The following is a 27,994-nucleotide window of genomic DNA, read 5'->3' as shown; positions in this document are numbered from 1 at the left end:
AGGTCGCGCTCTGGGGTGGCAGCTCCCACTTCCCAAACCAGCAGTTCCCTGCTCCCACACACTGCAGGACTGCACAAGCAAGAGGTAGGACACTCTAGCATAGCCCATACTCGCATTTAATTGTGAGGACAGGACAGACTGGGGCAGGCAGGTACGTTGGTGTGGAAACACAGCTAGAAGAGCAGACACACCCTGCCCTTGCAAGAGGCAGATGTCATTTTAAGGAGTAACCCTGCTGAAAGCATAAAAACAAACAGTAAAAAAAAGAGAATTAACCCCAACCCCGAGTTTTCTCAGGAATGGACATTTCTGCATGGTCTCCGAGTACTGGAATCAGACATCGCTGCTAAGGCTGCATCACATCAGACAACACAGGGAATTCACATAGCACAAGTCAGGTGTTTAACATGGACATTTCAGTTCAGAGGCCTGTTTCCTGCAGTGGAGATGGGGAGAGCTCTTGCAGGAAGGGATGCAGAGCACACGAAGTCAGGCTGTCACAGAGACAACCTTCTGGAGAACTCTCTCCTCTCTAGGCAAGTTGCCTCTCCTGTGTTCACGGCACAGACATCGCAGCAGGAAAGCCCCAAGAGTTTCTCTGTGATCCCAAAGTGCTGAGTAGGTCAAAGCAAAGGCAAACCAGACCCTTCATTCCCACTTGTCCACCTGCTTTCTGCAAGGATGAAGGTGCACAAAACAAAGCTGCATCCATGAAAGGTGGAAGTAAGAGACCCAGAGAAGTGTCCACAAGATAGCAGGGGTCGCTCATGTCCTTCACCATGGAGCAAGGCCACAAGGACATACATGGCTGCGCCCAAGCTGGAAGAGGAGGATCAGTCCCAGACGAGCGTCTCATCTCCCTGCGAGAGAAAAGGGCTCTCCGAGAGAGGACAGGTCTGGGATGCCCCTCCCTCTACTGCACAAACCCGGGACACATTCAAAAGTACAGACAATAAATTAAGATTGGAAAAAAAAAAGTCAGCTGTATAATATATATCTATATATGTATATAATATAATGTGCGTGTGATTGTGAAAAATAGAAATGTCATCCCCAGAAGAGAGCAAGGCATGGTAGAAACACATCCCTTTCCCTCTCCTGAGCCCAGCACTACCCTGCTCCCCTGATTCACAGCAAAAACACGACACCAGTGGGCCACGCAGGGGTAGGGGATGCGCCTGGCACCCAGCTTCCCTCTGGCAGTTGGGGCCCTGTGCCAAGGAGGAGCTGGCTGCATGGTGGAAGAGTGGGGAAAGAGCCCAGCACTGGTCCCTTCATGGCCTTCACAAGGAAGGGTTGCTGCAGGCAGGGGGGAAAGGGAGGGAAGGACAGGAAAAGCAAAATGGAATGGCAAGGACACCCCACTCCTCCTCAACTGGCCGGGGCCCTGCCCCTCCCGTGGCACAGGACCGCCACCACTGTACCAAGTAGAAAATAAAGCCATAATGAGTCTATGCTTTGGTATGTAACCATCCCCCTCCCTTCAGTCCCCCCTGCATTCCCCCAACCCATTATCTGTAAAACTCGTTAAATAAAATCTCTAGCGTGCCTTTATACCGCTCCTTGAACCTTTTTTCCCCCAGTGCCTGCCCTGCCCTCTCTCCCCCAGCAGGATTTGGGGAGGTGCCTTGCTCGAGCCCCACTGGTTACAGCTTCTGCTGTCCCGACTGGATCCTGCTGAACGCCTCCTGGTCCAGGGGCAGGTAGCGGCCTTGCCTGCAGTCCAGGAAGTACAACTTGTCCTTCACCAGCGAGGGGTCAAAGCCCTGCTTACGCAGCTCCATCTTCTGGAATTTGTAGGTGCCTGTCACGGGGAAGAGAAGAGGGAGCGAGGGGTTGTAGGCTGCACACACTCCTGCCAGGCTGCGCTGTGCCTTGCTGCCAAGCCACACGGCACACCGCAGGGTGGGCAGCTTTGTGCAGGGTACGGGCTCAGCAGCTGCCACCCCCCCCGAGGCACCCCAGTGTCAGCTGCCACCCCCAGGCTCAGCCTCGCACTTCCAAGTCCCCAAAGCACCAGAGGAGCTGGTAAGGCGAAGGTCTCCATGGAGCGGGTGCGCTCCATCCCAGTGCTGACCCCGCTGCAGATCAGCCCCCGCACCCATGCGAGGCAGAGGAGAACACCGTGCCCCCCTCCACGCTCCCCCAGCTGCATGCCCTGTACGAGAGCACACGCTGCAGCTCACTTGTCTTGGAGACTTCGTGCAGGAACCGGAGGAAGACGGGCCGCGCGTACAGCGGCAGGGCCTTTTTCAGCTCGCTGGCAAAGCTCTCCAAGTCACAAGAGTTGTCTGGGTCAGCGATGGCTGCCATTCCTGCCTTCCCTTCAATACCTGAGAGGCAGAAAAGACGGGTGAGTACCTGAGCACACCGTCCCCGCAGTACCACTTCTGTCTGCCCCACATCACTGAGGCCTCTGGCACAGGCCCTGCTTGGTACTGAAGCACTGACATGTCCTGCTGTGTCACCGCCTGTGTCACCACCCTGCAGCTAAGGCTACCAGCGACACCCCGCGGTCATGGTCACCTCCTCCCAGAGGAGGCACGTGTAGCCTGTCCAGGAAGGACACAGGGTCCTTCCAAAGCAGCCAGAATCAGGCCAAACCTCAGCCTGAGGGAGGGAACCCTCTGGTTCCTGATAGCCACATCCCCAGTGGCCTCTTCCAAGCTCACCGACGGGGAGCCTCAGTCCAGCCTCTTGCAAAAGGACACATCAATCTGGACAAGCAGGACACGCTCACATATTCAGTTACCACAGGCTTGCACGCTTCCGCTGATCGTCCTCTCCCCTCTCAGTTACCTGGGATCTCCACCCCATAAACAACAACGTCCGTCAGACTGAGGATGCGGCTCAGCGTCCCCTCCACCTCCGTAGTGGAGACGTTCTCCCCCTTCCAGCGGAATGTGTCTCCAGTGCGGTCCCGAAAGTACATGTAGCCATATTTATCCATCACCAGGACATCCCCTACAGGAAAGAGAGGAATTGGGAAGAAAAAAAAAAAAAAGAGGTGTCAGAGGGGCTAGGTGTTTCCCCAGATCATCTCAGGGTAGCACCACTAGGCTGGGACAGTCCCCAGGTGCACTCAAGTATCCCATCATAGAATAACGAAATAGTTTGGGTTAGAAGGGACCTTAAGGATCATCCCATTCCAACGCCCCTGCCACGGGCAGGGAAACCTCCCACTAGATCAGGTTGCTCAAAGCCCCCTGCAACATGGCCTTAAACACCTCCAGGAATGAGGCATCCACAGCTTCTCTGAGCAAACTCTCACTCTGTTCTCGGCAGACACAAGGGCCCCGCTCGCCTCACCTGTGAGATAGGCAGCGTCCCCTTTTGTAAACACGTCCCTGGCGATTTTCTTGTTGGTGGCTGACTGATTCAGGTAGCCATCAAAGTGCTGCAAGGGGTTGCTCTTGACAATGCGGCCCACCAGCTGCCCCGGCTCCCCTGTGGAGAGAAGGGGTGAACGGGGGAAGTGACCACCCACGGCCAAGAAAAAACAGAAGGTTTAACAGGATCGGTGCAGTTTAACCAAGCAGGGACTCAAACCTAGCTAAATTATCACGGATTACGTGACAAAAGATTCACGCAGGGCTGAGGAGACCTATCCCTGTGGTTGCCCTTACCTGGCTGGCAGCGGATGCAGACACCATCTGGCCCCCGGATCAGCTCCATGGTGTCTTCGTCCACTTTCACCAGGCCGATGGGGTACACCCCTGGCAGGATCCTGCTGTTGAAGCCGCAGGACCCAACCTAGGACAGAAGGCGCTCAGAGCCACGGGCAGCAGGGATGTCTCTCCTGCCCCAAGCCCGCAGAACGTGTACATCCAGCACACCGGGGAGCTGGCACCACACCACACAGCCAAAACCCTGCAGGCAGATGCTAACGCGTGCCAAACCAGAACCAAACAGCCCTGCTGGGTTTCAAACCCTGCCAGGCCAGCGGGCACGCTCTGGGGCAGGGGGAAGGCGGCAGGGCCTTACGTTGTTGTCGAAGTTTCCCAGGCTGCAGTTGCACTCGGTGGCCCCGTAGAACTCGGCCACCTGGGCGATGCCGAAGCGGGCCATGAACTCCCGCCAGATGGAAGCCCGCAGCCCGTTGCCCAGCGCCATGCGCACCCGGTGCTGCCGCTCCACCTCCTGGTAGGGCTGGTTCAGCAGGTAGCGGCAGATCTCCCCGATGTACTGCACGATCTAGGGGGGACAGAGAGGAAGGACACATTAGGACCCTGCACCAGGCCCTGGGGTAGGTAGGGACTCATTGGGGCAGGTAGGAATGGAACGACATGCACAGAGTCCCCTAAAGAGGCTGTGGTAAAATCCAGGAGTCTTACTGACTTGTCCCCTGCCTGTCCATCCCTACTTAACCCACTCCTCCAGTCTGTAAAATCTATCCAAAACCTTCTGGTTAACACTGGAGCACAGGAAGGACTTGGAAACGTGGAATGATAACTAGAGGGGGGAAGGATGCAGCTCCACCACGCTGGAAGGCAGCTCAGGACAGACAGGCAGAACGAGTCCAGGCCTCCCCCCTCGCATCAGCGGGTTCGCCCCAGCTCGACGCGGATCCCCAGGCTCCTGTCCCCAGTTCCACCCGGCCCCTTGCCTCGCGGCCTCACCGTGCAGTTGTACTTCACGCAGTCCTCCCAGAAGTGCGAGGCCGAGAACTTCTTGCGGATGACGATCGTCATGCCCTGCAGCAAGCACTGCCCGATCCCCACGATGTTCCCTGCGGAGAGGCAGCCAAGGGAGCCCTCAGTCCCCACACACCTCCCACCCAGGCAGGGCGACGCACACGCCACACGCTGGCTCACAGCAGGTGGGCGTTCATCCGGCCAAAGTGACGCTGGGCACCGGGGAGGAGACACGGGGCAGCATGACAGCGACACCAGGGGCAGCGCTCCGTGCCCAGACATCTTACATCTCAGCGAGTGAGGTGGGCACTGCTTCTGCTTCCTCGTGACTTTTCACGTGGGGCAGCAACACAATGCAGCTATTCCAAAGCCAGGCTAAGAGCTGGGATAGCTGCCCACCCACACACCCACTCCCCCACTCCAAAGGTCAGTGGGATCGATTCCTTGCTCTCAGATAAAGAGAAAAGCCTCGGGTCAGATGCTGCCAGCAGCAGCCAGCTCCTCTTTGAGGCAGAGATCGGGGCCGCACCAGCCCCCAGCCTGAGCCCCGGGCTTGGCGGAGGGGAAGGGAAGTCCAGACAAGCAGGGCTCCGTGGGGCACGTGTTACCTGCAGCGTGGTACAGCGGGAGGCAGTCGTACATCACGTCATCGGGCCTCATGCGAAAACCGTAGAAAACCAGGCTGGACATGCGGAAGTACCTGGGGTGTGAGAACCAAGGGGCACCTCAGCAGCAGGGCCGGGGGCTTGGTGCCAGCGGGGCAGAGCTCAGCTCCCATCCCCCCCACAGCCCCTGCCCGCGGCCTCACCTGCAATTCACCACGATGGCAGCCTTGGGCATCCCTGTGGTGCCGGAGGTGTAGATGTAGAAGAGTTTATCTGGAGAGCAATGAGGACACAAGGTCACGTACCCAGCACCACTGCAACCAGTCTAGCAGCTGGCTGAAGCAGAAGGAGGGGACAAGTCAAACTGTACACTCTGCTCATGCCAATTGAGCCAAAACTTGGTTACGTGACAGCACCAAGAGCGTGCTGGGTTCACCCTTGGCAGGATCAGGCCTGCTGGACACACGGAGGGCACAACACAACACTGCTCCACACACAGCTGGGCTTCAGACACTGCAGTAAGACCCCCTCGAATGCCCCAGGCCCTGCTGCAGACGCCTGCCCTCAGCATCCTGAGCAGATATTCTCGCTGGTGTTGTAACCAGCTGAAGACACCAGAAACCTGCAGAAACACCACCCTGAACCTGGCTCCCAGAAGCTGACCACGTACCAAGGAAGCCCTTGTCGGGGGGGGTTGGCTGGTGCCGCTGGGCCGTCTGCAAGAGGGGGTCCAGGTGCTTTGCACCAGAAAGTGCAGACTCGGGGCTTCCTTCCCCTGACCAGTAGAGATGGATAGACTTCTCCAGGGAGGCTTGGACTTCCTGCATAGCTGAGAAAGTAAGGAAGAGAAGTGGAGAAAGAGCACAGGGTGAGTACAGCACCGAGACACCCAGCCCTCACAGACGGTCTCAGGAAGACAATGCCCCAGGTAACAGCACCCCCGCTGTGCTCAGCAATGTCCCAAAAGCCCTGACGGCCCTCCCAGGCAGATGTTGTTCTCATGTTTAACAGATGCTGGGGCCACAGCCCAGGCTCCTTCAGAGACTTGAAGATCCTGTTCTCCACCTCTCCCTAGCCAAAACCTCCTGGGTGCCAAGAGGTCTGTTGACACCACGGCCCCAGGGGTGTGGGCTGAGACACGAGGAGCTGGAGCCGAGGTGCTGCGGGGATGTGGCTACCAGCCACGGAGAGCAAGGGGAGGCTCGTCCCTCGCAGCACAGCAGACCCGGCCCGGCCCGGCCCGGGGCTCCACGCAGGGAACAGACCCAAGGGGCACCTGGAGCACGAGGCAGGATCCTCACACCCACACGGGCCTGACTGGGAGCCAGGCGGTGCACGGAACCTGCCCATCGCCAGCTACTGCCCCGTGGCCAACGGGACCGAGGTGGGAGGGGAGGGACAGACACCAATTCCTTGATAATTCAGCCGCACGCTCTCTTCCAGATTCCAGCTCTATTTCCCGCAGGAAATAAGCACTAAATCCACAGACCCCTCCCCACCCAGCCCGAAGGGACGTGACTGCCCCTCACCTTCCGTCATCTCCACCCCAAAAACCACAGCCTTGGAGTTGGAGATGGTGATGCAGTGCAGCAAGGCCTCCATGCGCAGGTTGGAATTCACCAGGGCCGTCTCCACCCCGATCTTGGCCAAGCCGAGCCACAGCCCCACGTACTGATTGCGGGACTCCATGAACAGAGCCACCACGTCACCGGAGCGGAAGCCTTGGCCGTAGAAGAAATTGGCCACTTGGTTGGAGTACTCATCCAGCTGCCGGAAAGTCCAGCTCTCGCCGGTGCCTTGGAAGATCAGCGCTGTCTTCTCTGGGTACTTGCTCGCGGTTTTCTGGAAGATCTTGGCGATTGTGTTCTTCTCCTTCACGTGCCTCCACACCTGCCACTTCACCCGCAACAGGACCAGCCCCGTGCTGCCAAAAAAAGGGGAGCAAGAGGGAAGCTGCTCAGTGAACCCTGTAAGAAGACTTCCTCCATCAAAGCCGGCACAGCACGGAGACCTTGCTTGGAGCTGCAACAGCCCAGCGCTGCTCAAGGCCTTACTCTAGACCAGCAGCAGCTCTGGATGCTTCCCCAAAACAGTGTGGACATAGGCAGAAGCCCTCTGGAAAAGCCAGGAGGCCAAGGACAGAGGTGCTGTGGAAGGCTGCAGACAAGGATGTCCCTCTTAAAGGGACACCTTGGAGCCTCAGGGGCTCTCCAAGAGGTGCCACCACTCCCCACCAGCCACATCTTTGCCAGGTACTGGCACAGCCTGGTACCAGCCAACCCTGCCCAGGCCCCTAGTGCCGTGCCAGCAGTTTTAGGGACAGAATGAAGTACAAGGACAAGGTCAGTCACTAGATTTCAGAGCTCAGCTGAAATCTATCTTTCCTGGGAAAACTTTGACCGAGAGTTTGGAGCCATCTGGGCGCGGCAGAGGGAATCTAAGGAGGTGCCAGGGAGATCTGCAGGCTGGGTGCCAGCAGAAAGCCAGAGCTGTGCAGGGAGCCGGGGGCTGCGCTCGCACGCCCCAGCGCAAAGCAGTTGGGCCACCCCAGCCAGGACACCTACGTGACATCCCTTCGTACTGTCTTGATGAATATGAGGAAGAAGTCCCATCCCCCGGATCCCAGGTAGAAGACGAAGAGCGCAGGGATGGCCTGGGCCCAGGACAGCTCCAGGCTGACCCTGAAGAACAGCAGCAGCGCTGCGAAGGCCGCCAGACGCAGCATCGTGGCCTGCAGGGAGAGAGAAACCACAGAGATCAACCCATGCACCCCGGACTCGGCGACAGCAAACCCACGGGCAGGGGGTGCATTAGCAGCCCCCAAGGCCCCCAGCGTCACTGCTGCTCCTTGCAGCGAGGACGTAACGCAGCAGGCCAGACCTCCTGCAGGTGTAACGTTACCAGAGCCTGGCCACATGCACCAGGTAAGCCACTGGCACGGCACAGCACTGCTTAGAGCTCACCAAAAGCCTGGCCGTTCCTATTTGGGAGCCCCAGCCAGGGACAGACCCATCCCAGCACCATTAGATGCAGGATAACGTCACTTCACGGATTTGGAAGTGTTGTTGTGCAGCAGACTCCGTATAGATTTTAGGAGGCACCAAGGCAAGGCCAGGCAGGGTGAGCTCAGCTCTCACTCCCAGCCCAGAAAAGCTCAGCTCCAAATCCCTCCCTGCCACCCCTGTGACCCCACAGCCCACGTCTCCCAGGCCCACAGCATCAATTCCCCTGTACGCCTGGCTCCAGGACAGCTGCCGTGACTGCCGGAGAGCTCAGCTTCACCAGCTCCCCAGCACAGCTCGGACAGGAACAGGAAACTCCGTCCTTTAAGCTCTGCTCGTGTTTGTAAACTCTCATGTCAGCGGGCAGCTTCCTGGCCTGGCGCTGCTGGAGACGCGGCCGAGCGGACGGAGGGCCACGAGGCCGGGAGTGGGGCAGAAGAAGAGGGGCTGTCCCTGCCTCCAGACACACAGGGACCCTGTCCCCATGCCCCGTGGGCAGTCACTGGTTTTTCTGACCCCAACAAGCAGCTCCTCTGTCCCCATCCCAAAGATTCCCCGCACGCAGCTCCAGGACTCGGCAGCGATCACATTTTAGCAAAGGCTCTTTTCAGGTAGCGGCATCAGGCAGAGGAAAACGACAGTGACACCACCCCAGCACCCCAAGGGCTGCTAGATAAAACGGGTCCTTCCTGGCATGGAGCATGGGCCACAGAGGAAGGAAACATTCGTGTAATTTCCCTTTCCCTCTTGAAAATGAATTCACTGCTCCAAAGCTGGCAGCCCTGGGCAGCTCTGCCACAGCCCACGGAGCCGGGAGCCACGCTACAACTCCGGGGCTACCCCATGCGAGATGACACGAGATGCAGGAGCCGAGGCAGTGCCACACGGTCACCGCGCCCTGGCACATCGCAGTGACTGCCTCACGTCCCGGCAGGAGCGGGTCGGGATGTACCAGAGCTCAGGACGCTGCTCCCAGCCATGGGGCCGTCCCCCAGCCCGCAGAACCCAGCCCAAACATCCCCGCTCATGCCAGCACCTCCAAGCTCTCTCCACCAAACAGCTCCCAGGCTTGAGGCCCCACACCACAGCCCCTCGGCCCTTTAGCAGGGCAGGACCCGCTGTATTTTTACCCCCAGGAGCCTCTCCGCTCAGTTTAACAGGGCAGCTCCCAGCTCACCACCAACCCCTCGGTCACAGACGGGGAGAGACAGGTGGGGGGGGCACGCTCCGCGTGGGCAGCGAGGCATTTCGGCTCCCACATGAAGGCGAGACAGGCCCAGACAGGCGCCTCTTATCCGCCGCTCTCATCTCTCCCGCACGCCGGTGTGCCGAGCACACGAGGCCCCGTGCCCCCGGCCGCGAGAGCAGAGGCAGCGCGACAGCGCCGGGCACGGCAGGGCCGGGGGGGGTCCTGCCTGCCCTTAAGGATTCAGCTCTTGTCCAGCCGCGTCAGCGCACGGAAAATCGGAGCTGCCCGTAGCTCCGCAGGCGGCTGGCACAACGGAAAACGCAGGGACTCGTCACCTGGGCACGGGAAGCCGAGGAGAGCCGGGGAAAGGGCTCAGCCCGGGGAGCAGCTGCCGTGGGGCGGGGGCAGGCGGCGGGACCCCAGATGCTGCAGCTTCACCCGGCCCCGGCAAAGCCCTACGCGGGGCAGGAGCTCCCCGTAAGCGATCCCCCAGGCGGGTGGCACCTCCTCGACGTCTCCAGGGTGCGCAGCCCCACAAGGAACCCCCGTGACCACCACCCGGCCAGCGCCCACCTCCACCGCAAGGAGCCGGCCTTCGCCCCAGCCCCGGCTCTTACCCGCTGCTCTTCCCCACGCCGGGCTTGGCAGCAAGCGGCCTCTGGGGCACCAAACCCCACCACGAGCCCAAAGGCGGGAGCCCTCCGGCCACCACCAAGAAGCCCCCGGAGCCCCTGCAGACCGTGGGGGACCTCCAAACAGTTTGGGGTCGAGAAAGGGCCGGCTCAGCCCAGCGCAGGCCATGCCGCCAGCGGCACCGAGGGGCACAGAGGCGGCGACCGTGGGCAGGCAGCTCGGCGGCGGCCGGCGGCCGGGAGGCCCCGAGGAGGAACCCCCCGGCCCCGGGGGCGGGATGGCGAGGCCGAAACCCGGTGCCACGGGTGGGGAGGCCGGGCTGAGGACCGACCCCCCGGGGCCCGGCCCCAGCAGCCCCAACCCCGCCAACCGCAGAGGCCTGGAGGCTCCCCGGGGCCCCCAGCCGGGGCCGCAGCCCCGGTACCACCCCTCCGCCGGGCTCCCACCCGCCCGGGATGGGGGCACACGGCAACCGGGCGGCGGCACCGGGACCCTCCCCGCCCTGCCCCAGCCCCTCGCTGCCGCAGTCCCCGCCTCGGCTGCCCGGCCCCCGCCGCTCCTCGCCGCCCTGCCCGGCCCCGGCCCCGGCCCCCGCTTCCCCCGGTTCCCCCCCCCGGTACCGGCAGCGCCTCCCGAGGACCCCCGGTGCCTCCCCGGTTTCGCCCGAAAGGGCCGCGGCCCCCGCCAGCCCCGGGCCTCCCGGGGACATCGGCAGAGCGGGGTGGGGCTCCCGTGCCCGTGGCCGGAGCGGCACCGGGAAACTGCAACGGAAGGAGGAGGGGAAGGGGTCCCGCTCTTACCGGGCTGCGGCGCGCTCCGGTGCGGCCCGGCCACCTGCACCGCCACCGGGAGCGGGAGCGGGGCCGGCAGCGGGGCCCGCCCGCCGCTGCGGCACGCCCCGCGGGGCCCGCCGGGAGTTGTAGTCCCGCCCGGCACCGCCCTCCGTGAGGCCCCGCCGCGGCTGCGGGGCCGGAGCCGTCCCGGGGCTGCCCCGGGTCCGGGATCGGCACCGGCACCGGGACCGGCGGCTGCGGGGCGGGGGCGGCCCGGAGGGGCGGGGGCGCGGCGCGGCGCGGGGGGAAAAGGCGGCGAGGGCGGCGGGGCAGTCCGACGGCTCTGTGGCGCAATGGATAGCGCATTGGACTTCTAGCGCGGCGTGACGGGAGTCATTCAAAGGTTGTGGGTTCGAGTCCCACCAGAGTCGCATTTTGCCCCCCGGGGAGGGGGAGGCTCCGGCCCCCCGGTATCAGCGCGGAGACCCCCCCGAGGGCACCGGGGGGGAAAAACGCGGCTCTGCCAGAGAAAACGAGGGGGGTTCTCTTGTTTTACATGCCTCGCTTACAGCGGGGGGAGCAAGCGGGGAGAAAGCGCGGGGCAGCCCTCACAGCCCCCTTCCAGCCCCACACCACGGGGCTCGGGCCCTGCTGAAGCCCCCTTGGGTTCGGGGGACGCGGCGGGGGGGACACGGTGGGGTTCAGCCCCCTTTTTGCCCCCCCCACCTCCTCCTCTCTCCTGGAGGAGCTGCTTGCGCCAGCGGTGCTGCCGTCAGTCAGCGCCAGCAGCCGGACAGATGTGGGCCGGATGCCGGAGGACGAGGCTATTCCAGGCCCGGAGGTGGATCCCCGCACTTGTTCCATGGCTTTATCTCCCGTTCGGGATGAAAATCATCCTCTCCGTGTCTGGACGTAACGACAAACCACCCTGAGGCTTCAAAGCAGGCAGCAAATCGGCAGCAGCCGCTAGTGCAGGATTCCTGGCGTGTTTCTGATTCCGTCATCGCCCCTCAAAAAAAAAAAAACCCAACAACCCACACAACAAAACCCAACAAAACCCTCCAGCACGGTGATGTGGCAAAACCGGGAGGCCGACAGCCGAAGCTGCCTGACTTCCTCGAAACCGGGCACGCCGCTGCCCCACAGGCCGGCCTGCGGGGCCAGGCTGAGTTTGGGGCCGCGGGGTGTCTCGAGCTGAGGGCACCGCGTGTCCCTCGGCATCAGCCATGCCACTGCTATTGGGAACTGGGTGGGAATGAGCCAGGGAAGGAGCGTTTTGGGGCACGGCCCCTCTCTTGGCTTAATAAACATGCAGCAGTTGCTGCGGGGCGGCACGTGTTTCAGCAGCTGTCACCCCCTTCAGCGCCGGGTATCGGTATTTGGGGTACAGTGTCCCCAGACAGCCAGGCAGCCCCCCGCTGGCAGTGGTAGTGGAGCTGCCACTTGTCTACAGCAAATCCGTCCTGAAAACCACACATTTTTGCAGGGCTTGTGCCTGGCCTGCCGAAATCCTCCCTGCTAGCTCCCTCCACTGCCCCCGCCTCTATTCTTACAGATAGGAAAAGCAATGGTAAAGGCCAGCAGAAGCCACGGTGGCACTTAAGTGATGCGGCTGAACAGATGCAGTTTAAAATTATATTACGTGCTATTTGTGCAGCCCTGGCACCGGCCCAGCAGGCGACCTGCGGCCCGGCACTCCCGGCGCTGTGTGAGCATGGCGGACAGGCCTCTGGCCATCCGACCTGCAGCCAAACGCTCTGGGAGCATCAGTTCCTGCACTTCTCGGTCACTGCTCGTGGCTTTCTGGACGAGGTGAATCTTCCCTTCCCTTCAGTTTAACTGCCTCAAAACCCCAACACGTTTCTGATGCAGAAAAGCACGTTTCTGGGTACAGTTTTAGGGCTAATCGCTCCTTTCACCTTGACCAGTATGATACGACAGCCCCCACTCACTCTGTATGTTTATAAAATATCCTTTATTATCTGCTTGAAATAGGACTACAAAATCTGGGAGGGTATTTTGTAAACTACAAGAAATCATCTCAGAATTGGGACTTAGTGTTTTTGTTAGGGACAGGAACTCCCTGCCCCGCAGGACGGCGGCGTGGGTGCACCTGGGGGCAGCGGCACCCACACGTCCTCTTTGCCCCAGTGCTGGGGGTGACTCGCGGCCACGTCCTCCAGGCAATGCTGTGGGATTGCAGCCCTCTGCCCTGCTGCTCGCAGCGACTGCAGCCCACGTGCTGGCGTTAGCACCCGCTTCAGAGGGGCCTTGTCAGAGCCAGGGTTGAAAATGGGGAGTCCCAGTGGAAAGCAAGCCCATCCCTCTGGGCTTGCCCCTAAACACAGCCCTGGTTCCTCCCCTGCCCAGCTCCATGTGCAAATCCCAGCTGCAGCGAGGCTGCTCCAGGAGTGGGACGGGGGATTCGCAGAGCACCGGGCTGTGTGGCAACCCCAGCCCGCAGCCCGCTTTGTGCCCCTGTCCCCCTCAGGATGCGTGCCCGGCCGCTTGCCTTTGCCACCACCACAAAGAATGAGAGACCCACGTCAGATCTCCCCATCGGACGGGAAGGTGGGGAGGGCGAGTGGAAGGACAGGGATAACAAACCACGGGCTCCACCACAGATTTTATTAAGCGAGAAGGAATTTCAACAGCAAGCCTCCACATACAGAGACCCACCTGCCTTGTGGCTCTCTGTCGAAGCATTTCACAGCTCTGCAATCCAGCCACTGGCAGTCTGGGTGGCTGTTTAATTAACCCACACAGCAATCAGCTCCCAGACAGCCCAGCACAAACCACCCCAGCAGCCTCCGTTCCTGCTCTCCCAGGATTCAGCCCCTTATTCCCAATCACGCCATTTTGTTGTCTAAGCGGGGGACAACTCCTACTGAAAACCCAGTACAATCATGCAGATTTCACATTTTTGATGGGGAGGGACTACAGGGAGACCAGTGGCCGCCTGGGATCTTTCCAACAGCAGATTCAGCAGGGATAACATCCAGAGGTATTTCCCTGCCTGCTTTTAGAGAGGAAAGAGGAGCCAGGCTGAGCCACCCTGCCCCGGGCCACAGCACACTGCACCAGGACACCGATGTTCTCCCTGCGTGCCAGGGCGTGAGCCGTGTCTGAAAGAACTCCCTGAGTACCGCCAAGCTGCTCTCAGAGGCAAAAAGCACTCACGGTGTGGTAACACAGCCTGTATTCATCCACCATGGGAGCAGAGCTGGGCACCAGCACAGCCCTGGCTGCTGTGCACACCAAACCTGCCCCTGGGCTGCTCTGCAAATCACAGGTTTAGCTCCAACCCAGCACTAACATACGGCTGTAAACCCCTGGGAGGGAGGGAGGAAGGATTTACCTGATTTACCTGTGCAGCATTAGAGCTGCAGAGCACCAAAGTGGTGGTTTGCTCTGCGCCAGCTCTGCTCCCTTCCCATCCCAGCATTTCAGAGCATCAGTTCCAGAGTGTTGCTGCCAGCAGGACCTGGGCAGCCAAACTCAGCTGGCAAAAGCACAGCAGGACTTGCCATCTCTCCACCAAATTACAAACAGCACAAAGGGTCAAGTTTTGTCACGGCAGGGGGAGATGCAGCGTGGCCTCTACCAACAGGAGAGTGCCAGCTCTTGACAGGAGAAAACTCAGCCCTGGGACAGGGGCAGCTGGTGGCAGAGCCACACGGGGCTCGCATGGCAGGAGGAGATGGAGTGCTGCAGGGAAGTGGTTGCTGTCTGCCAACAGGGGATCCCCCGGCCCCTCCCTGTAGCTTGAACTCTCACACTTGAACAGCTGGGGGTGGGAGGATGCCAATTTCCTCCCGCAGGGACTCCACGCTCTGCTCCCAGCGCTGCTCGTAATAGACGTTCAGGATGCAGCTGGCATTGCGCCCGCTCCGAATCGCCCAGGGAACCAGCTCCGTAGCCAGGACCTGCAGTTTTCTGGAACAAAGCATGCAGAAGATGTTGGTTTTGATTTTCTCCTCCAAGCCCCTGTTCCAGGCAGATGCAAACCCTGTGCCCCTCCACCCCTCTAGCATCCCTCTTGCTTATCTTATAGGGGAAACTCAGGCGCTGAAGAGGACACTGAGCTGGGAAGGTTACAGTCAGCAGCAAACCTGAGACCAGAACTCAGGTTAACAGGCAACCCCGTACTGTGCTGGGCCACCAAAACAGATGTGCCGGGGCAGGGAGCAGCACCATAAGGGTCCTGCTGGCTCCAAACGTGCCTGGCTGAGGGCAGCCAGGCTGGGCACCGCTCCTCCTGCCTGGTGCGGTGGGGAAGGGACCCGCTGACAGCCCACGGGAGAGTCTGGGCTGGAAAACATCACCAAGGCTGGCACGTCCCCAGGGCAGAGCCTCCCTCGTCGGACCACATCGGCGCCTACCGTGCGTTGAGCCGGACGGGGCCGAACGCTGCTCCCAGGACGCACATTGGCAGCCCTGTCTGGACGGCTTCGAACCATTTCACCACGACCTCGCCTGCGAGGAAGCAAGGAGGCAGTGAGCAGGCAGGGAGCAGGCGGGGAGCGCGATCCCATGCCAGAACAAGGCCCCTCCTGTGTTACCCACCAGGGACAGCCCAGCAGCCACCCCCGGGAGAGCAGCACGGGGCCATCAATGCCCCAGCAGCTTGGGAAAGGCCTCCCAGCAGGCTGGGTTCCTGCAGACCTTTAGCAATGAGATGCTAAACCCGGATTCCCCCGCACGGCTCTCCCTGTCTCTCAGCATGGGAAAGCCCGTTTCCAACCCCGGTTCTGTCTCAGCCAAAGCCTAAGAGACCTGAAATGCCGGTTCCCACGGGCTCATCAGCAAGGCTCAGCTTGTGACGTGCCACTGAGTCAGACACAAAACGAGGGGAAAGGACACGGGGATACGTGGCTGAGGAACAACCAGGAACCCCCGGCGCTTGTGCCTGTGCTCAGAGCTCGTGACACAGCGCTCCCTGGGTCCTGCACCAAACACCCACCCACGACCAGTGCATCGCCCTGCAGGGTGACAGAGGGTGCGGGTCCTGTGCTCTCTTGGTGCAGGACAGCGATGCTGCAAACCTTCCCACGTGCCTCTCTGGGCTGAAAGATCAGGGAATCTGCTCGGCCCGGCCCATTCGGTTCCTGGGAGCGGCTGGTGGCCGCACACCGTCACTGGGGTTTGCTGAGCAGCTCAGACCGCCGAGCCCACGGCTGCTCACCCAGCATGTTGGTGGGCATGCCCAGGAGGGTGTGCATCAGGTCGTGAACCTCCCGGTACCGCTGGATCACATACGCCAGCTCTTCGTCATCAACAAACTTGGCTGGCATGCGGGTGTCCGGAGAAACCTTCTGTAAAGGCAAAGAGGTGCGGTTCAGCCCCTCCAGAGCTCAAGCTTCTGGCCTCAGTCGTTAAACAGCAACATGAGTTCCCCGTCAGCACGTCTCCCACCTCCTAATGATGTGGCTGTCAATGACATAGACAAAACCCACAGACTGCACAGCACCCGTGACATACCCAGCATCACGCAACACCCTGCATCACATCCCAGCCTCGCAATTCCCACTAATCCCCTTCATTTCCTGAGGGTGCCCTACAGGTTTCTCTGCGGCTCTAATCTCCCTCTAAAGCTCATCTGTGCTCTTGGCACAGGTTCCCAAGAGACCTATTAGCACCCTATTAAACCCCACACTCACGTTATCCTCCAAAAACCGGACGTATTCGCGGCCCAGCGTGCCGTCCGGCAGCCCCCGCAGCCGGTCCATGTCCAGGGTGGAGAGGCGGATGCGAGGCCGCTCCCTGAAAGGGAAACGCAAGTCAGTGAGCCTCACCGTGAAACCCCCACGGCTGGGGGGGCTGGAGAAATGGGGACCTGGAACCCCCCATCCCTGCCTCTGCCCTCCCAGGGCATCTTCCTTGCATGGACCCCGACTGCTCCCCACAGGGCCAGCCCCATCCCTCATCGTGCCGGGACACATCATCGCCGAAGGGCTCGACGCGAAGCCTTGGCACTAGGAGCTCCCGTCTCGCTCCCCTCCAGCAGTTCTGGTCGGAAGAATCACGGTCTGCTCCTCACCGAGCCGCCGCCGTGCTGGCTGGCAGCCAGGCCCAGGAGCAGATCTCCTTAGTGCCCCCTGCAAAGCAGCCAGGACTTCAAAGGAACAGCCCCAGAGAGGGGAGGGAATTTGTTCTAAATGCAGGTTTAGTTTCTTTCCTGCTCGAGCTTTCATTGCCAGCCACGTGGCAGCCATGCACGGAAAGGTCTCCTTGTCCAGGTTGCTGGCAAACAGGCACCGCACAGCCCTGGGACTAAACAAAAGCCTTTTATTTCCATGCAAAGGACAATTTCTTCTCATGATAAAAGCCTCGCAGTGGATCCAGGAACTGCTTAGCTCCTGGAGTGGAGGTGCCAGGGAGATAAGCAGGACCTGCACCAGCTTTACCTTGGCTGCAGACACTTCCTTGTGTGTTTGGTGTCAAAGGGACCTCACCAGCTTGAAAAAAAAAAATACTCGCATGCACAGATCAGACTGCTGCAAATCCCTGCTGCTGCAGCAGGGCAAGGAACGGGTGGGATCGTCGCTCCTCAGCCCTCGGTGTCTGTGCTGTGCCCTCGCTCTGGGCAGTTTCCCCAGGGCACAGCCCCTGCTCCTGGGGCTCTGCGTGCTTTGCTGGGTCGGCACGCAGAGCCCCAGGCAGGATCAGGCTCTGCACAAGCACATGACACAAGGCAGCCTTCCCCTGCCACTTCGTGGAACAACACCCAACCGGCAGGCGTGACGAATAATGAGAAGCAGGGAGAAGGAAAGCAAACGAGCAGTAAGATCGTGGTTAATAAGAGACTTATTAAGTCCCTCCTGCTCCTGAGCCTTGTCGCGCTCGATGAGTCCCTGTAGACATGGAAGCAAAAGCGATCAAGTCTTATCTAGGAAGATAAGAGGCCTCATTTCACAGCTTAAGGAGATGCCGTGGGCGCCTGGAAAAAAGTACGGAGGTGCCCAAGGAGAAGGCAGACCAGGGGAGACGGAGCCTCCAACGCAAGGAGATGCAGCAGCAGGCACAGGGGAGAAAACCCACCGCGTCCGTGGATCTCATCGCAGCTAGGAGAGACAGCACCTGCCAGTGACAGCAGCGAAGCAGAACAGACAGCAGTGCTGAAACAGGGCCCAGGGGCTTCTGCGCTGCTGCCCCCGGACCTGCCACAGGCTCCCGTGATTGTTAAAAATGAAGCGAAATCAGCAAGCGGGAGGCTGGGAGCTAACAAAACGCCTGTGTCCCTGGCGGGCCGGGGAGCACGGGGCTCTCCCTTTACAGGCCCCAAGGAATGGGCTCGGCGGCGACCTCCCTCCTCACCCCAACCCACGGCAGGGAGGGAGAGGTGGAAGGACGGACGGACGCGGGACAGGGACGAGGGACGGGTGTGGATGCGGAGGGACGCACTGGAGGATGCGGTAACCTTCAGGGTGGTGTTTCATCTTGTCTCGCAGGTTCGGCAGGGCCAGGCAGCCCGTGGTCTCCCCGAGGACTGCCACCATGTCTGCAAGAGAGAGCGGGCAGTGACGCACGAGCGGCGGGCGCAAGTGCTTGGTTTTGTGCCACCCTCGGTCGGCAGGTGAGGAAACGGGGCAACGATCCCTGCGGCCAGGATCACACGGGGAGCTTGTGGCAAAGAAAATCCCTGCTTGGTGAGGATCTTCGGCCTCGGGGCTGCTCCTCCTCGCTGCTGGCTGGGAGATGGGGAGCGGGATGGGGCTGCTGGCACCCCAGGGGCTGGCAGGAGACTGCTGGGGGCCCCTCGCCACCTTCCACAGCCCCATGCCAGGCCCTAGCCCTGCACTTGTGCCTTTCTGAGACGGGAGAAGGAATGAAGCCCCCCGGGCACCAACCAGGGGACGGGGGGCTCGGGGTGGGATTTGCTGGGAGTCACCGGGGGTCGTGGGCAGGGAGCCCACCTTACCGTGCCTGTAGGGGTCCCGGAGGGCCGCCAGCGCCGAGCCGGCAGCCAGCAGCGCCTTCTGCAGCGGGCTGGTGGGGATGTGCCCGGGGTACAGCGGGAAGCCCCCCGCCGCCTCCTCCTCCTCATCTTCCTCCTCCCGCCGCTCGGCCCAGGGCCTGCCGCGGCTCAGCCCGGCTCTGCCTGCGGACAGCGGCGGGGCTCAGGGCCCGGCGGGGCCCCCCCGGGCTCTCCGGGGCCGTAGGCACGGGCAGGGTGGGGGGGGGGGGCGCTTACCTGGGCCACCGGGGGCCGCCCGCAGCAGCGGGACCCCCACGGCCGCCGCCGCCCGCCGCAGCATGCCGCGTCCCCCGCCCCGGAAGCAGCCGGCGGGGCGGAGCGGGTGGCACGGCCCGGCCCGGCCCGGCACGGCTCGGCACGGCATGGCGGCACCCCCCCCCGCCGGGCTTTTCGCCGTCTACAAGCCCCCGGGGGTGTCGTGGTGCCGCGTCCGGGACGCGGTGCGGGCTCGGCTGCTGCGCGGTGAGCGGGGGGGGGGCGGCGCGGAGGGGGCTGCCCGCGGGGCACCGGGACCCTCCTGGGGGTCCCCGGCTCTTATCCCTCTTCCTTCCCCCCCCCCGGGACCCCCCGGTGTCTTGGCAGAGCTGAACGAGGCCCCGGCGCCCCCCCCGAGGCAGCGCATCCGCTTCCTGCCCGCAGCCCCCGGTGCCGGTGGGGCGCCGGGCTTGGTGCCCGCGTGGGTGCCGGTGCTGGCCGAGCACCCCCTCGGTAAGGGTCTGGGGTCGGGGTGGGGGGTGCCGGGAGGGTGGCGGGGCCGTCCTGACGCCGCTTCTTCCCTTCGCAGTCCGAGGCCCCCGGTTCACGAAGCTGAAGGTCGGCGCTGGTCACCGGCTGGACGTGAAGGCCTCCGGAGTCTTCGGTGGGTCCCTGCCCGCTGCGAGGGCACGGGGAGAGCAGGCGGTGAGGGCTGGGGTGGTGCGGGGCCGGACGGCCGTGCCTCGCCGCCCAGGGGGAAAATAAAAATGCTTAAACATGGGGAAAATGGGTTGTGGGATGCTGGGAGCGCTGGGACGGTGGTGGGCTGCCACCCCGCTGAGGCAACACGCGGCTTTCTGAGACACCGAGCTCGTCCGTGCGGCACCGTTAGTTATGCCCTGTAGTCCAACCGTGCTTCTCAGGCACCGCTTTTAAGGAGACCTGGCCCTGTCTGGAGGGGAAGAAAAGCATCATTGATCGTGCAGTGCTGCCTAAATGCAGGTGAGGGTGAATAACAGGTGCCCCTCTCTCCTGTGTTTCAGTGCTTGGCGTGGGCCACGGGAACAAGCTGCTCACGGACCGGTACCACTGCCACCTGACCAAGGTAGGTGTAGGCCGACTGGGCTCAAAACACCCCAGTGCAATGGCACAGCTGCCCCCTGCCCAGTGCCCCCGCTGGCCTTGTGGCAGAGTCTGAGTCTCAAACCCACCGACACTTCTCAGAGCTTCTCTGGGTCCAGAATTTCATCTTTCGTGTGAGTATCCACATGTGGCCTATGCGTAGAGGACACAGGTATCTTTTTGTCCAGCATCGTAGCAGCTTGCACGTTCTGCCAGCTGCACAGTACAGTATTGCTACTCCATTGCTCACTCTTTCCTAGATAAATTACATTCTTTGCTCTTCTTGAAGGTTTACACCGTTGGTGGGCTGTTTGGTAAAGCTACTGAGGACTTCTCGGACACCGGGAAGCTAGTAGAGAAGGCGACATTTGGTAAGGAACTGAGTAAACACATTTAAAAACCAACAAAACAAATAGCATTTCAACTGAATCCAACCAGGTAATTTGCACAATGATAAAAGGTATGCCCTAAATGCTTTCCAGTCTGTGTTTATGCATGCAGCCCACATGCCGCAGACGTCGTAGTCCACCTGTGCTGAATACAACTGCAATAAATACACGGCCAGTCTGAGGCCTGAGCACAGTGGTTGCTGTGGATGGGGTGAGACCCAGACCTCTCCATAAATCATGTCTTGAGATAGCAGTTGGAAGCTTTTGCTGAATGAGGCTCCTCAAACACTTGATAGGAGGAACTGGAGCCAACATCTTGAAATCAGTTAAGAAAAATGATTCTTCCTTTGCAGTGCAGTGCTGTGCTGCTTGGCACATTAGCATGGTACAGCAAGTAGAGTTGACTCTGCCCTACTAAAGCCACCTCCCAGCAGTTCTCATCAGCCCATTTAGATGTAACTGCTTGCCAAAGGGATGGTAATACCCTGATGGCACATTTCAGACTGCTGTCTTTCCAGTTTCTGGATGGATAATTGAGACTTTGTTTCTACCTTAATATTTGCAGATCATATCACAAGGGAGAAGCTGGAACGGATTCTCGCTGTCATTCAAGGAACAAATCATAAGGCCCTGCTGATGTACGTATCCAGGGGGGAAATGCAGCTGCCCTGGTACGACTGCCATTTGCTGATCTTTAAAAGAAATGACGTGACTTTGTTTACCATAATCAAAGCCTTTAAAGGTTGGAATGCTAAACAAGAACATACAGAAGTTACTTGGAGTGCTCTGCACTCGGGTTGGAGGCAGCAGTTAAGTGTCCCTTTTGTGTTCTGAAATCTCCAGCTATTTTAGGACCTATTAGCTACAGCAGGACCTACAAAAATATGTTGTAGACGTGACCAAGCACCTCCATCCTAATCTGTGCTACACTACTGACAGTACACATAGCACAGCATTAAAATTATGCAAAAACTTAATGCATAGGCAGTTTTAATAACAAGCGCAGCTCTGCTTTAACTGGGAGCGGGTGTATTTTGAATCCCACTGAAGAGAAGTACTCAGTGTCTGCTCTGCTCCCTTTTTGCTTTTCCAGGCATTCTAACATTGATATGAAAACACAAGAGGCATATGAGCTGGCTGTCAATGGTCTGATTCGTCCCATGGGAAAGAGCCCACCGATAATCACAGCAATCCGATGCCTCCAGTTTGCGCTTCCAGAATTCCAGCTAGGTAGGACTGGTACAAACTGCAGTGGGGAAGTCTGAGTATATATCATGGCAAACACATTGGTAAAATTCAGTTTCTTGTTAGTAACAATGCAAAATGAATTAGTGGGAACTCTTGTATCAGCTAGTAATCACTGTAGACTTTCGTGATTTGTAGCTTCCAAGATCAAAAGGATCTTAGACTGAGGCAAGAAATCTTGCAAAGTAAATACCTGTGGGAGAAAGTTCTTCCTTATACCAGTATTTTAGTGTAACGCGGCTCAGGGGACATGGGAGGGTGTTTAAGCGTGGTTTGCTTTTCTGCAGTTTGTCTCCTATTCCTCACACATCATTTTTCTCTTATTACAAAGGTCCCTCTTCTTATCCACTTCAAAATAGCTAAACCTCTATACGATTCTTCTGTATCTATGGGTTTGTTTTCTAAAATATTCATTTCTGGAGGACCCAGGATATCCTGCAGTATTCCACAAAATCATAATCTACCTGTACTGTATCTTAAATAGTCTATTCTACTGAATTGCTTCTTTCAGCATAAGTGTGAGGGCCATCTGCATTTATGGACAAGGTCTGAGCTTGTGCCTTCTCTTTGCCTGTTCTAAAGGAATCTCTCTGATCTTCTAGAAATCCACTGCGTGCATGAGACTCAGCAGTACCTCCGAAAAATAGTTCACGAGATTGGTCTGGAGCTGAAATCATGTGCTGTGTGCACACAAGTGCGAAGAATACGCGATGGTGTTTTCACACTGGACGACGCTCTCCTGAGAACGCAGTGGAACCTGCAGAGCATACGGAATGCAATTTCGGACTGTCAGCTGAAAGTGAGAGCAGAGCTGGAGAAAACACTGGGCCATCAGGATAAAAGCGTTCATAAGATGGCTGCTGAGATGGCCCACGCTGCTGACAGCTGAGCGTGCGCTATGGAAGGAACATCCGCAAGCAATCTCTAGCACAATAACGTAGCTGCACGCTGACAGAATGATGGACAGCAGAAGGAAAGAGGTTAATTGCAGTTCACTGCCACCCTTGCCTTGAGATGACTTTAATCAGAGAGGCATTTTTTCATTGACAGGCTGTATCTGTTTTTTTTTTTTTAAGCATTGCAAACAGTTCATTAACAGGAGTTAGCGGTGCCAAAATTCCTGTTGACTTCAGGATTATTAGGTTGCCATGGGATATAGAAACCCATTCCCAAATTGTTTAGCAGCAGGAAATACAGACAGCATCTTACAGAGCCGCGTATTCCCTTGATTGCACAGATTCATTTGTTCCTTGCAACCAGCAGCATAACTTATCTACTGCACAAATTTTTATTTTCCCCCACGTTCTCATAGCAGGAGTGTTTTCCTTCCATTAGCCCCACTTTCAGACACACAAGAGCCCAAAATCAGATTAGAAGGCGGCAGTGCAGGAGAAAACACAGCTTACTTGAAGCAACACAGGGAGATGGTTATAACACAGAGTAGGCGTGTGTGGTGGGCAAAGAGGCTTGTAGAGGACCGATACAAAGATGATTTAAACCTAAGAACTAAAACTGAAAGCGACCCAAGGGGAAAGAGACTGTTACAGGGTGCAGTACTTACAGAGCACACAGAATCATTAAATTTTTTTTTTTTTTTTAGTACCAAAGGTATTCAGGGGTCTGTGGTATCCTGCCCTTCAGCAGCTGCCTGCAGACAGTATGTACTGCTCTTCCATGAAACTAAGTTCTGTAATACCAGTTGTTCTCTATTAGCTCATTATATATCGACTGGACTTAGCAGAAATAAACTTTATAAATTTAAATGAAAATTCTTAAGATATACTTGCTGCTACAACATGTGGTGTTTTCCCAGCTACATATCTAAACTACAGACTTGCTAATTTCTAGAGATTTATAAACCTTAGAAAGCAATAGAAGGTATTTGTTCCTCTGCTGGGTTTGGGTAAAGGTGAGCATATTTTGTCCTCGAGGTAGCCCGTAAAGTATAAGGAGCAACTCTGGGAGGAGCACTAAGAGGGGCTGTGGGGAAGCATCTCAGTAGTCCCTGAAGTCATTAACTCAAAACCTGGACTCTGCCCATTGTTCTGGGTCTCCCTGCGCTGCAACTCGCAGCCAAGGCAGCCGTGGAGCACAGCTGCCTCCACGTGGCGCGTTCCTGTGCCTGCTGCAGACTCGCCAAGGGCAGTTCGCTCTTAGCTGCTTGGGTCTGTGCGCATTCATCCGTTGTGGACAATGGAGTGAGATCAGGACACCCTCCACTGACGGCTGTCTTGTGCTAACTGAAGCGTAAACCGTCACTGCAGAAGTGTGAGTTTCGGAGCTGGCAGAACGCCGGAACAGCTACAGCTGCACCAGTGCTCCTAGAACTGCACGAAGCAGCCAAATTTAGGCTGTACAGTCACCCTCAGTCCTAGCACCTGACACTGAAACATGCACGCTCTCAACACAATTTTGCGCTTAGGGCACCGCTCCCTTGCGCAGTGACTCTGCATTTAGAAGTGAGTTAAGGGAATTCTGCCCCTGCCCGTTACTGTCACCCTGTCTCCACTACGAGTCCTCAGAAAAGATTTGAATAATAGATCTCAAAGTTGTCTTGGAGTATTTTTTCAGAATTTGTTCCCAAGTTCATTTCATGTTTCCCAGGCTCTTAAAGTGAATTACTGAGAGATGTGACAGCTGCTTTATTCAGATTGGATAGTTCAATACAACTTCACATTTTACTATAGAAATGATAAAAAAATCTCTAGATACCTGAGCGGTTAAGTACAAAAATACGAAACACTCGAACTTCTCCAAATCCAATCCTAAAAAGCAAAACAAAACCAAACTTCAACCTTCTGTCCTCCATATTTCTAAGGGTTTCTCTTTTCCTTCAAAGCAGCTATTACATTGCACATTTGTATGCCCTCACTTCCTCTATCCATTCAGCAGTAGCTGCTTCCACCTGCAGATCAGCATATCCAAATAGACCCTGGATGTTGAAGAGAAACAAAGGCTCGATGGGAACAGCCTTAGCATCAACCTTGAATTACATTTCCAATAAAAAGTAAAAATAGTGTTGATCGGGTAGCATACAAAACTGAATTTATCCAAACTCCACATCTCCAACGCCCCTTTCCACAAGCAGGAACCAGTTGGTAGATTAATAATTTGGCATTCCAAAGCCTCTTAGAACAAGGCTGTTAACAGCTCTCCTGAAATTTTACATACACACATCTGAGGCAACCTCGTGCTGGTTCTAAACAGGAATGACAGCACGACTCAGTCATCTTTGCAGGATATGGCAGTCTTTAGGTTCACTGCTAGTCACTGAGCTCCAGATCATACTCGGGGTAAAGCTGCTTTGTAGTAACTCCTCGGATAACAGCTAGAAAAGAAATGAATACCATTGATTTCATTAAATAAAGAGCAAATCGTAGAACCTCCCATAGCTAAGAAACCAATCAAAGATTTTGTAGCTGTGCCCCCTGCTTGCCCCACTATTTTTTTAAAGCATATGAATAACAAAGCCAACAGAAGTTAGCAAGAGTTACCAAATATCAGTAATCCATACATGGACTAAAATACCTCTAGATGCCAATTATTTCATATATTCTAAGTTCTAATTTGAATCAGTTCTAAGAACATTCCAAGAAAATAAGAGTAGCATTTGTGTTTGCACAAGTGCTTTGTTAACATAAGCCTAAAATTGAAGAATCTTTAACACAAGCTCTGCCTTCATGCACAGCATCTGCTTGTATAAAAAGACTTAGTAAGGCATTCTTCAACAGCCTTCCCGTCCTTACCCAGCTTGCCCAGCAGCATCTGTCCAGCATCTTTAATATCATTATACTCATGGAGCAGAGCGATGTGTTTCTCCAACTCCTCCAGGCTGTAGCCTCTGTAACAAAGCCAGAAAGATCAAAAATGACACAGAGGGATTGCTGCTGCCGCATGGCAAACGCCGCCACTGCTGAACAAACACGTGAGGATATCTGAGATATCCGCACCTGGTGCATCAAAAGCGGAATCTGAAGGCAGAAAGCACAGTTGCTGAAAGTCAAACACGAAATCTACGAGTGTGCAGATCCTCATTTTAAGGGTGTTTCTGTATCAAAACTTCTCAAACAAAACAAAACAAACAAATCCAACCTAATTCTCAGAATCGAGTAGAAACAGGAGTAAGCTGTGGTGAACCCAGTTTACAGGGGTCTCTAATTTGTCAGCAGGGAAAAAAATGTTTATTCTTCAGAATAAGTTAAAAAAATAAACAAGCTATTTGCTTGCCTGGAGCCTCTGTTTCTTGAGTACTAAGCTTTAACCCAGTCACTTTATACATAAAACAGAAGAACATTGCTCCGAGATGGAAAAACAAAGGAAACTCATCCAGGACCAGATGTGGCAGGCCATACAAGGCATGATCTCAGTTTTAAGTCCCACGTGAACAAGCACTTCTGGTGGCATGACATCCTGTGGTACCATGACCATTAAAATTATTCTGTTCCAATTCACACCTAATTCCCTCAACAATATCTGAGGCAAAGCTAAATTTCCTTAACCAAGCTCTAAGAAGAATTCATTTTCCTTTACCAAGCGAACAGTAGAGAATCCCCTTTTGTCTTTAACAGGCCTGCAATTCAAACCAATGCTGTAACCAACACCGAGCAGCACCGGGACAAGAACGGCACCACCACAGACCCCCTTTGCCTCTAATTACCGGACCACACCGTGCTTCAAACCCAAAACAACGGCGACACCGCACTGCCAAGGACGCACTCGGACAAGAGCTGTGCGATTTCCTGGTCCAGAGCGAGCTCCTTCTGTCGCAGCTCCTCGATCTCACGGCGCAGGGCTTCTCCGGTGGCCCCGGGAGGGCGGCAGGAGGCTGGGGCCGGGACCTGGGGGCACACACACGGACACAGACAGACACACAGACAGACACACAGACAGACACACAGACAGACACACAGACAGACACACAGACAGACACACAGACACGTTACAGCACCCCGCGCTGCTCCCGAGGGGCCTGGGCTCAACACCCACCGTATGCCCGCGGCAACAGCGGCAGGACGCCCGTGTCCAGGACCCCTGGGGGTTTGTGAGGTGCCGGCCTGCCCCGGGCGGGGCTGGCAGCGCCCAGCCGAAGGCCGCGGCCCGGCCGCGGGGACTCACCGGGGACTTGAAGCCGCCACCGCTCCGCCGGGGTCCGCCGGGGGGCCTGCAAAGCAAATGGCGGCTGTCAGGGCCGGGTGGGGAAGGAGGGACGGGGAGAAAGGGGCAGCGAGACCCGGCTCCTACCTCCGGGGCGGCGGCGGCGCGCTGCGCCCCGAGCTCTCCGGTACCCCCTCCGCCAGGGCGGCCGCTGCCCGCCCGTACCGGCGGCGGCACCACCGGAGCCGCGGGGCGCGCTGGGAGCTGTAGTCCGTGCGGCGCGGGGCGTGCTGGGAGTTGTAGGCGGCCCCCGGCGCGAGGCACGCTGGGGCGGGTAGTTCTCGGCGCCGCGAGGGCTGAGAGGGCCCGGCTGCGGCCCTGGCTCGAGAATAAATGTATCTGTGTGTAGTTAGAGGCGGTGTTTAAGTGGCACAGTAATGTATCCGTGTGTAACTAGAGGTGGCGTTTAGGTGGGGCACGGTAAAGGTATCTGCGTGTGACTAGAGGTGGCGTTTAGGTGAGGCACAGCGTAATTATCCCAATTAACGCTGGCACCCAGCGCTTTCAGAAACGCCTCAGAGCCCCTCAGCCACCTCCACCCTGGCGCTGTGGCTGCCCAGGGGCTCTCAACAGGAGCTCTGGGGGCCCTGCGCTGCTGCCCTTATGAAGGAAGGAGCAGCCAGCACCCCGCCACCATGATCGCCAACTGGACACCGCAGTGTCCCTCAGAGCCCCCCGGGTGCTCCCCTGGGGACCCCAAGCAGCCACCGGCTGGGGCAGAGCCGAAGCGAGGAACGGGGCTGGAACTGATGCACTTGAGCCCCTGAGCTGTGCCTGGAACCGACAGGCTTGGCACCCCAAGCCATGCCTGGCCATCCCAGCTGCCATCAGGCGCATGCCACTAGGAGGGTGCAGGAGGGAATAAAGCTGCTGTCCGGTCCTCAGCGAGCACACAGCCCTCTTCCCGCAGCTCTCCTGGCCCACAGGTGAACGCTGGCTGCCCGCTGTGCACTGCCAGGCGCAGCAGGAGCTGGACCCTTCTCAGAGCCACGCTCTGCTCTTGCCCAGCTTGGAAGGCCCGAGGGTGCGAGACCACAACCGCACGGCAGTGAAACACAGCCCGGGCGAGCCGCGG

General features: G+C 58.0%; 4 protein-coding genes across 7 annotated transcripts; 1 reads left to right on the top strand and 3 right to left on the bottom strand.

The window, feature by feature from the left end:
* Positions 1-100: 100 nt before the first annotated feature.
* SLC27A4 (solute carrier family 27 member 4) lies at positions 101-11,217 on the bottom strand. 2 transcript variants are annotated; one of them, XM_080562442.1, is made up of 13 exons: positions 10,864-11,217; positions 7,804-7,970; positions 6,769-7,163; positions 5,910-6,068; positions 5,443-5,512; positions 5,243-5,334; positions 4,620-4,729; positions 3,985-4,194; positions 3,627-3,753; positions 3,310-3,447; positions 2,800-2,964; positions 2,187-2,333; positions 101-1,804 (listed from the first exon to the last, which is right to left on the bottom strand). In XM_080562442.1, the coding sequence occupies exons 1-13, from the start codon at positions 11,200-11,202 to the stop codon at positions 1,647-1,649; spliced, it is 2,277 nt and encodes a 758-aa protein (XP_080418568.1). In that variant the 5' UTR covers positions 11,203-11,217; the 3' UTR covers positions 101-1,646. The 2 variants fall into 2 exon arrangements, with proteins under 2 accessions (XP_080418568.1, XP_080418569.1); XM_080562443.1 differs by lacking the exon at positions 10,864-11,217 and adding an exon at positions 10,684-10,817.
* Positions 11,218-13,450: 2,233 nt separating this feature from the next.
* COQ4 (coenzyme Q4) lies at positions 13,451-19,178 on the bottom strand (the record flags this gene model as incomplete). Of its 2 annotated transcripts, XM_080562451.1 has the most annotated exons (7): positions 13,451-14,772; positions 15,219-15,312; positions 16,022-16,151; positions 16,497-16,599; positions 18,241-18,337; positions 18,758-18,937; positions 19,031-19,178. In XM_080562451.1, the coding sequence occupies 7 exons, from the start codon at positions 19,176-19,178 to the stop codon at positions 14,610-14,612; spliced, it is 915 nt and encodes a 304-aa protein (XP_080418577.1). In that variant the 3' UTR covers positions 13,451-14,609. The 2 variants fall into 2 exon arrangements, with proteins under 2 accessions (XP_080418577.1, XP_080418578.1); XM_080562452.1 differs by lacking the exon at positions 18,758-18,937.
* Positions 19,141-23,528, top strand: TRUB2 (TruB pseudouridine synthase family member 2). 2 transcript variants are annotated; one of them, XM_080562449.1, is made up of 8 exons: positions 19,145-19,276; positions 19,397-19,522; positions 19,599-19,673; positions 20,053-20,114; positions 20,421-20,502; positions 21,086-21,158; positions 21,614-21,750; positions 22,368-23,528. In XM_080562449.1, exons 1-8 carry the CDS (start codon positions 19,177-19,179, stop codon positions 22,652-22,654), a joined length of 942 nt encoding a protein of 313 aa, XP_080418575.1. In that variant the 5' UTR covers positions 19,145-19,176; the 3' UTR covers positions 22,655-23,528. The 2 variants fall into 2 exon arrangements, with proteins under 2 accessions (XP_080418576.1, XP_080418575.1); XM_080562450.1 differs by lacking the exon at positions 19,397-19,522 and having other exon boundaries at positions 19,141-19,276.
* Positions 23,529-24,386: 858 nt separating this feature from the next.
* SWI5 (SWI5 homologous recombination repair protein) lies at positions 24,387-27,281 on the bottom strand (the record flags this gene model as incomplete). The annotated part of the gene is made up of 5 exons (XM_080561821.1): positions 24,387-25,093; positions 25,512-25,606; positions 26,482-26,603; positions 26,881-26,926; positions 27,007-27,281. Coding segments are annotated over 5 exons (603 nt in total), but the record flags the coding sequence as incomplete, so codon positions are not given.
* Between the last annotated feature and the right edge of the window lie 713 nt (positions 27,282-27,994).

Source organism: Anser brachyrhynchus (genome assembly GCF_964034855.1).
Source record: "Anser brachyrhynchus genome assembly, chromosome: 19".
Taxonomy (NCBI): domain Eukaryota; kingdom Metazoa; phylum Chordata; class Aves; order Anseriformes; family Anatidae; genus Anser; species Anser brachyrhynchus.
The sequence above is the reverse complement of the archived record's forward strand: the minus strand, read 5'-3'. Positions and strand labels throughout refer to the sequence as shown.

What these genes read in the sequence shown, in the direction of transcription:
- SLC27A4 (XM_080562442.1), bottom strand. Translation starts at nt 11,202, where the DNA reads ATGCGCTATCCATTGCGCCACAGAGCCGTCGGACTGCCCCGCCGCCCT. An exon ending in CCGGAGCGCGCCGCAGCCCG is followed by an intron (nt 7,971 to 10,863) that starts GTAAGAGCGGGA and finishes CTCTCCCTGCAG; the next exon opens with GCCACGATGCTGCGTCTGGC. An exon ending in TGGGGTGGAGATGACGGAAG is followed by an intron (nt 6,069 to 6,768) that starts GTGAGGGGCAGT and finishes TTACTTTCTCAG; the next exon opens with CTATGCAGGAAGTCCAAGCC.
- TRUB2 (XM_080562449.1), top strand. Translation starts at nt 19,177, where the DNA reads ATGGCGGCACCCCCCCCCGCCGGGCTTTTCGCCGTCTACAAGCCCCCG. An exon ending in AGTAGAGAAGGCGACATTTG is followed by an intron (nt 20,503 to 21,085) that starts GTAAGGAACTGA and finishes TAATATTTGCAG; the next exon opens with ATCATATCACAAGGGAGAAG. An exon ending in GCTTCCAGAATTCCAGCTAG is followed by an intron (nt 21,751 to 22,367) that starts GTAGGACTGGTA and finishes CTGATCTTCTAG; the next exon opens with AAATCCACTGCGTGCATGAG.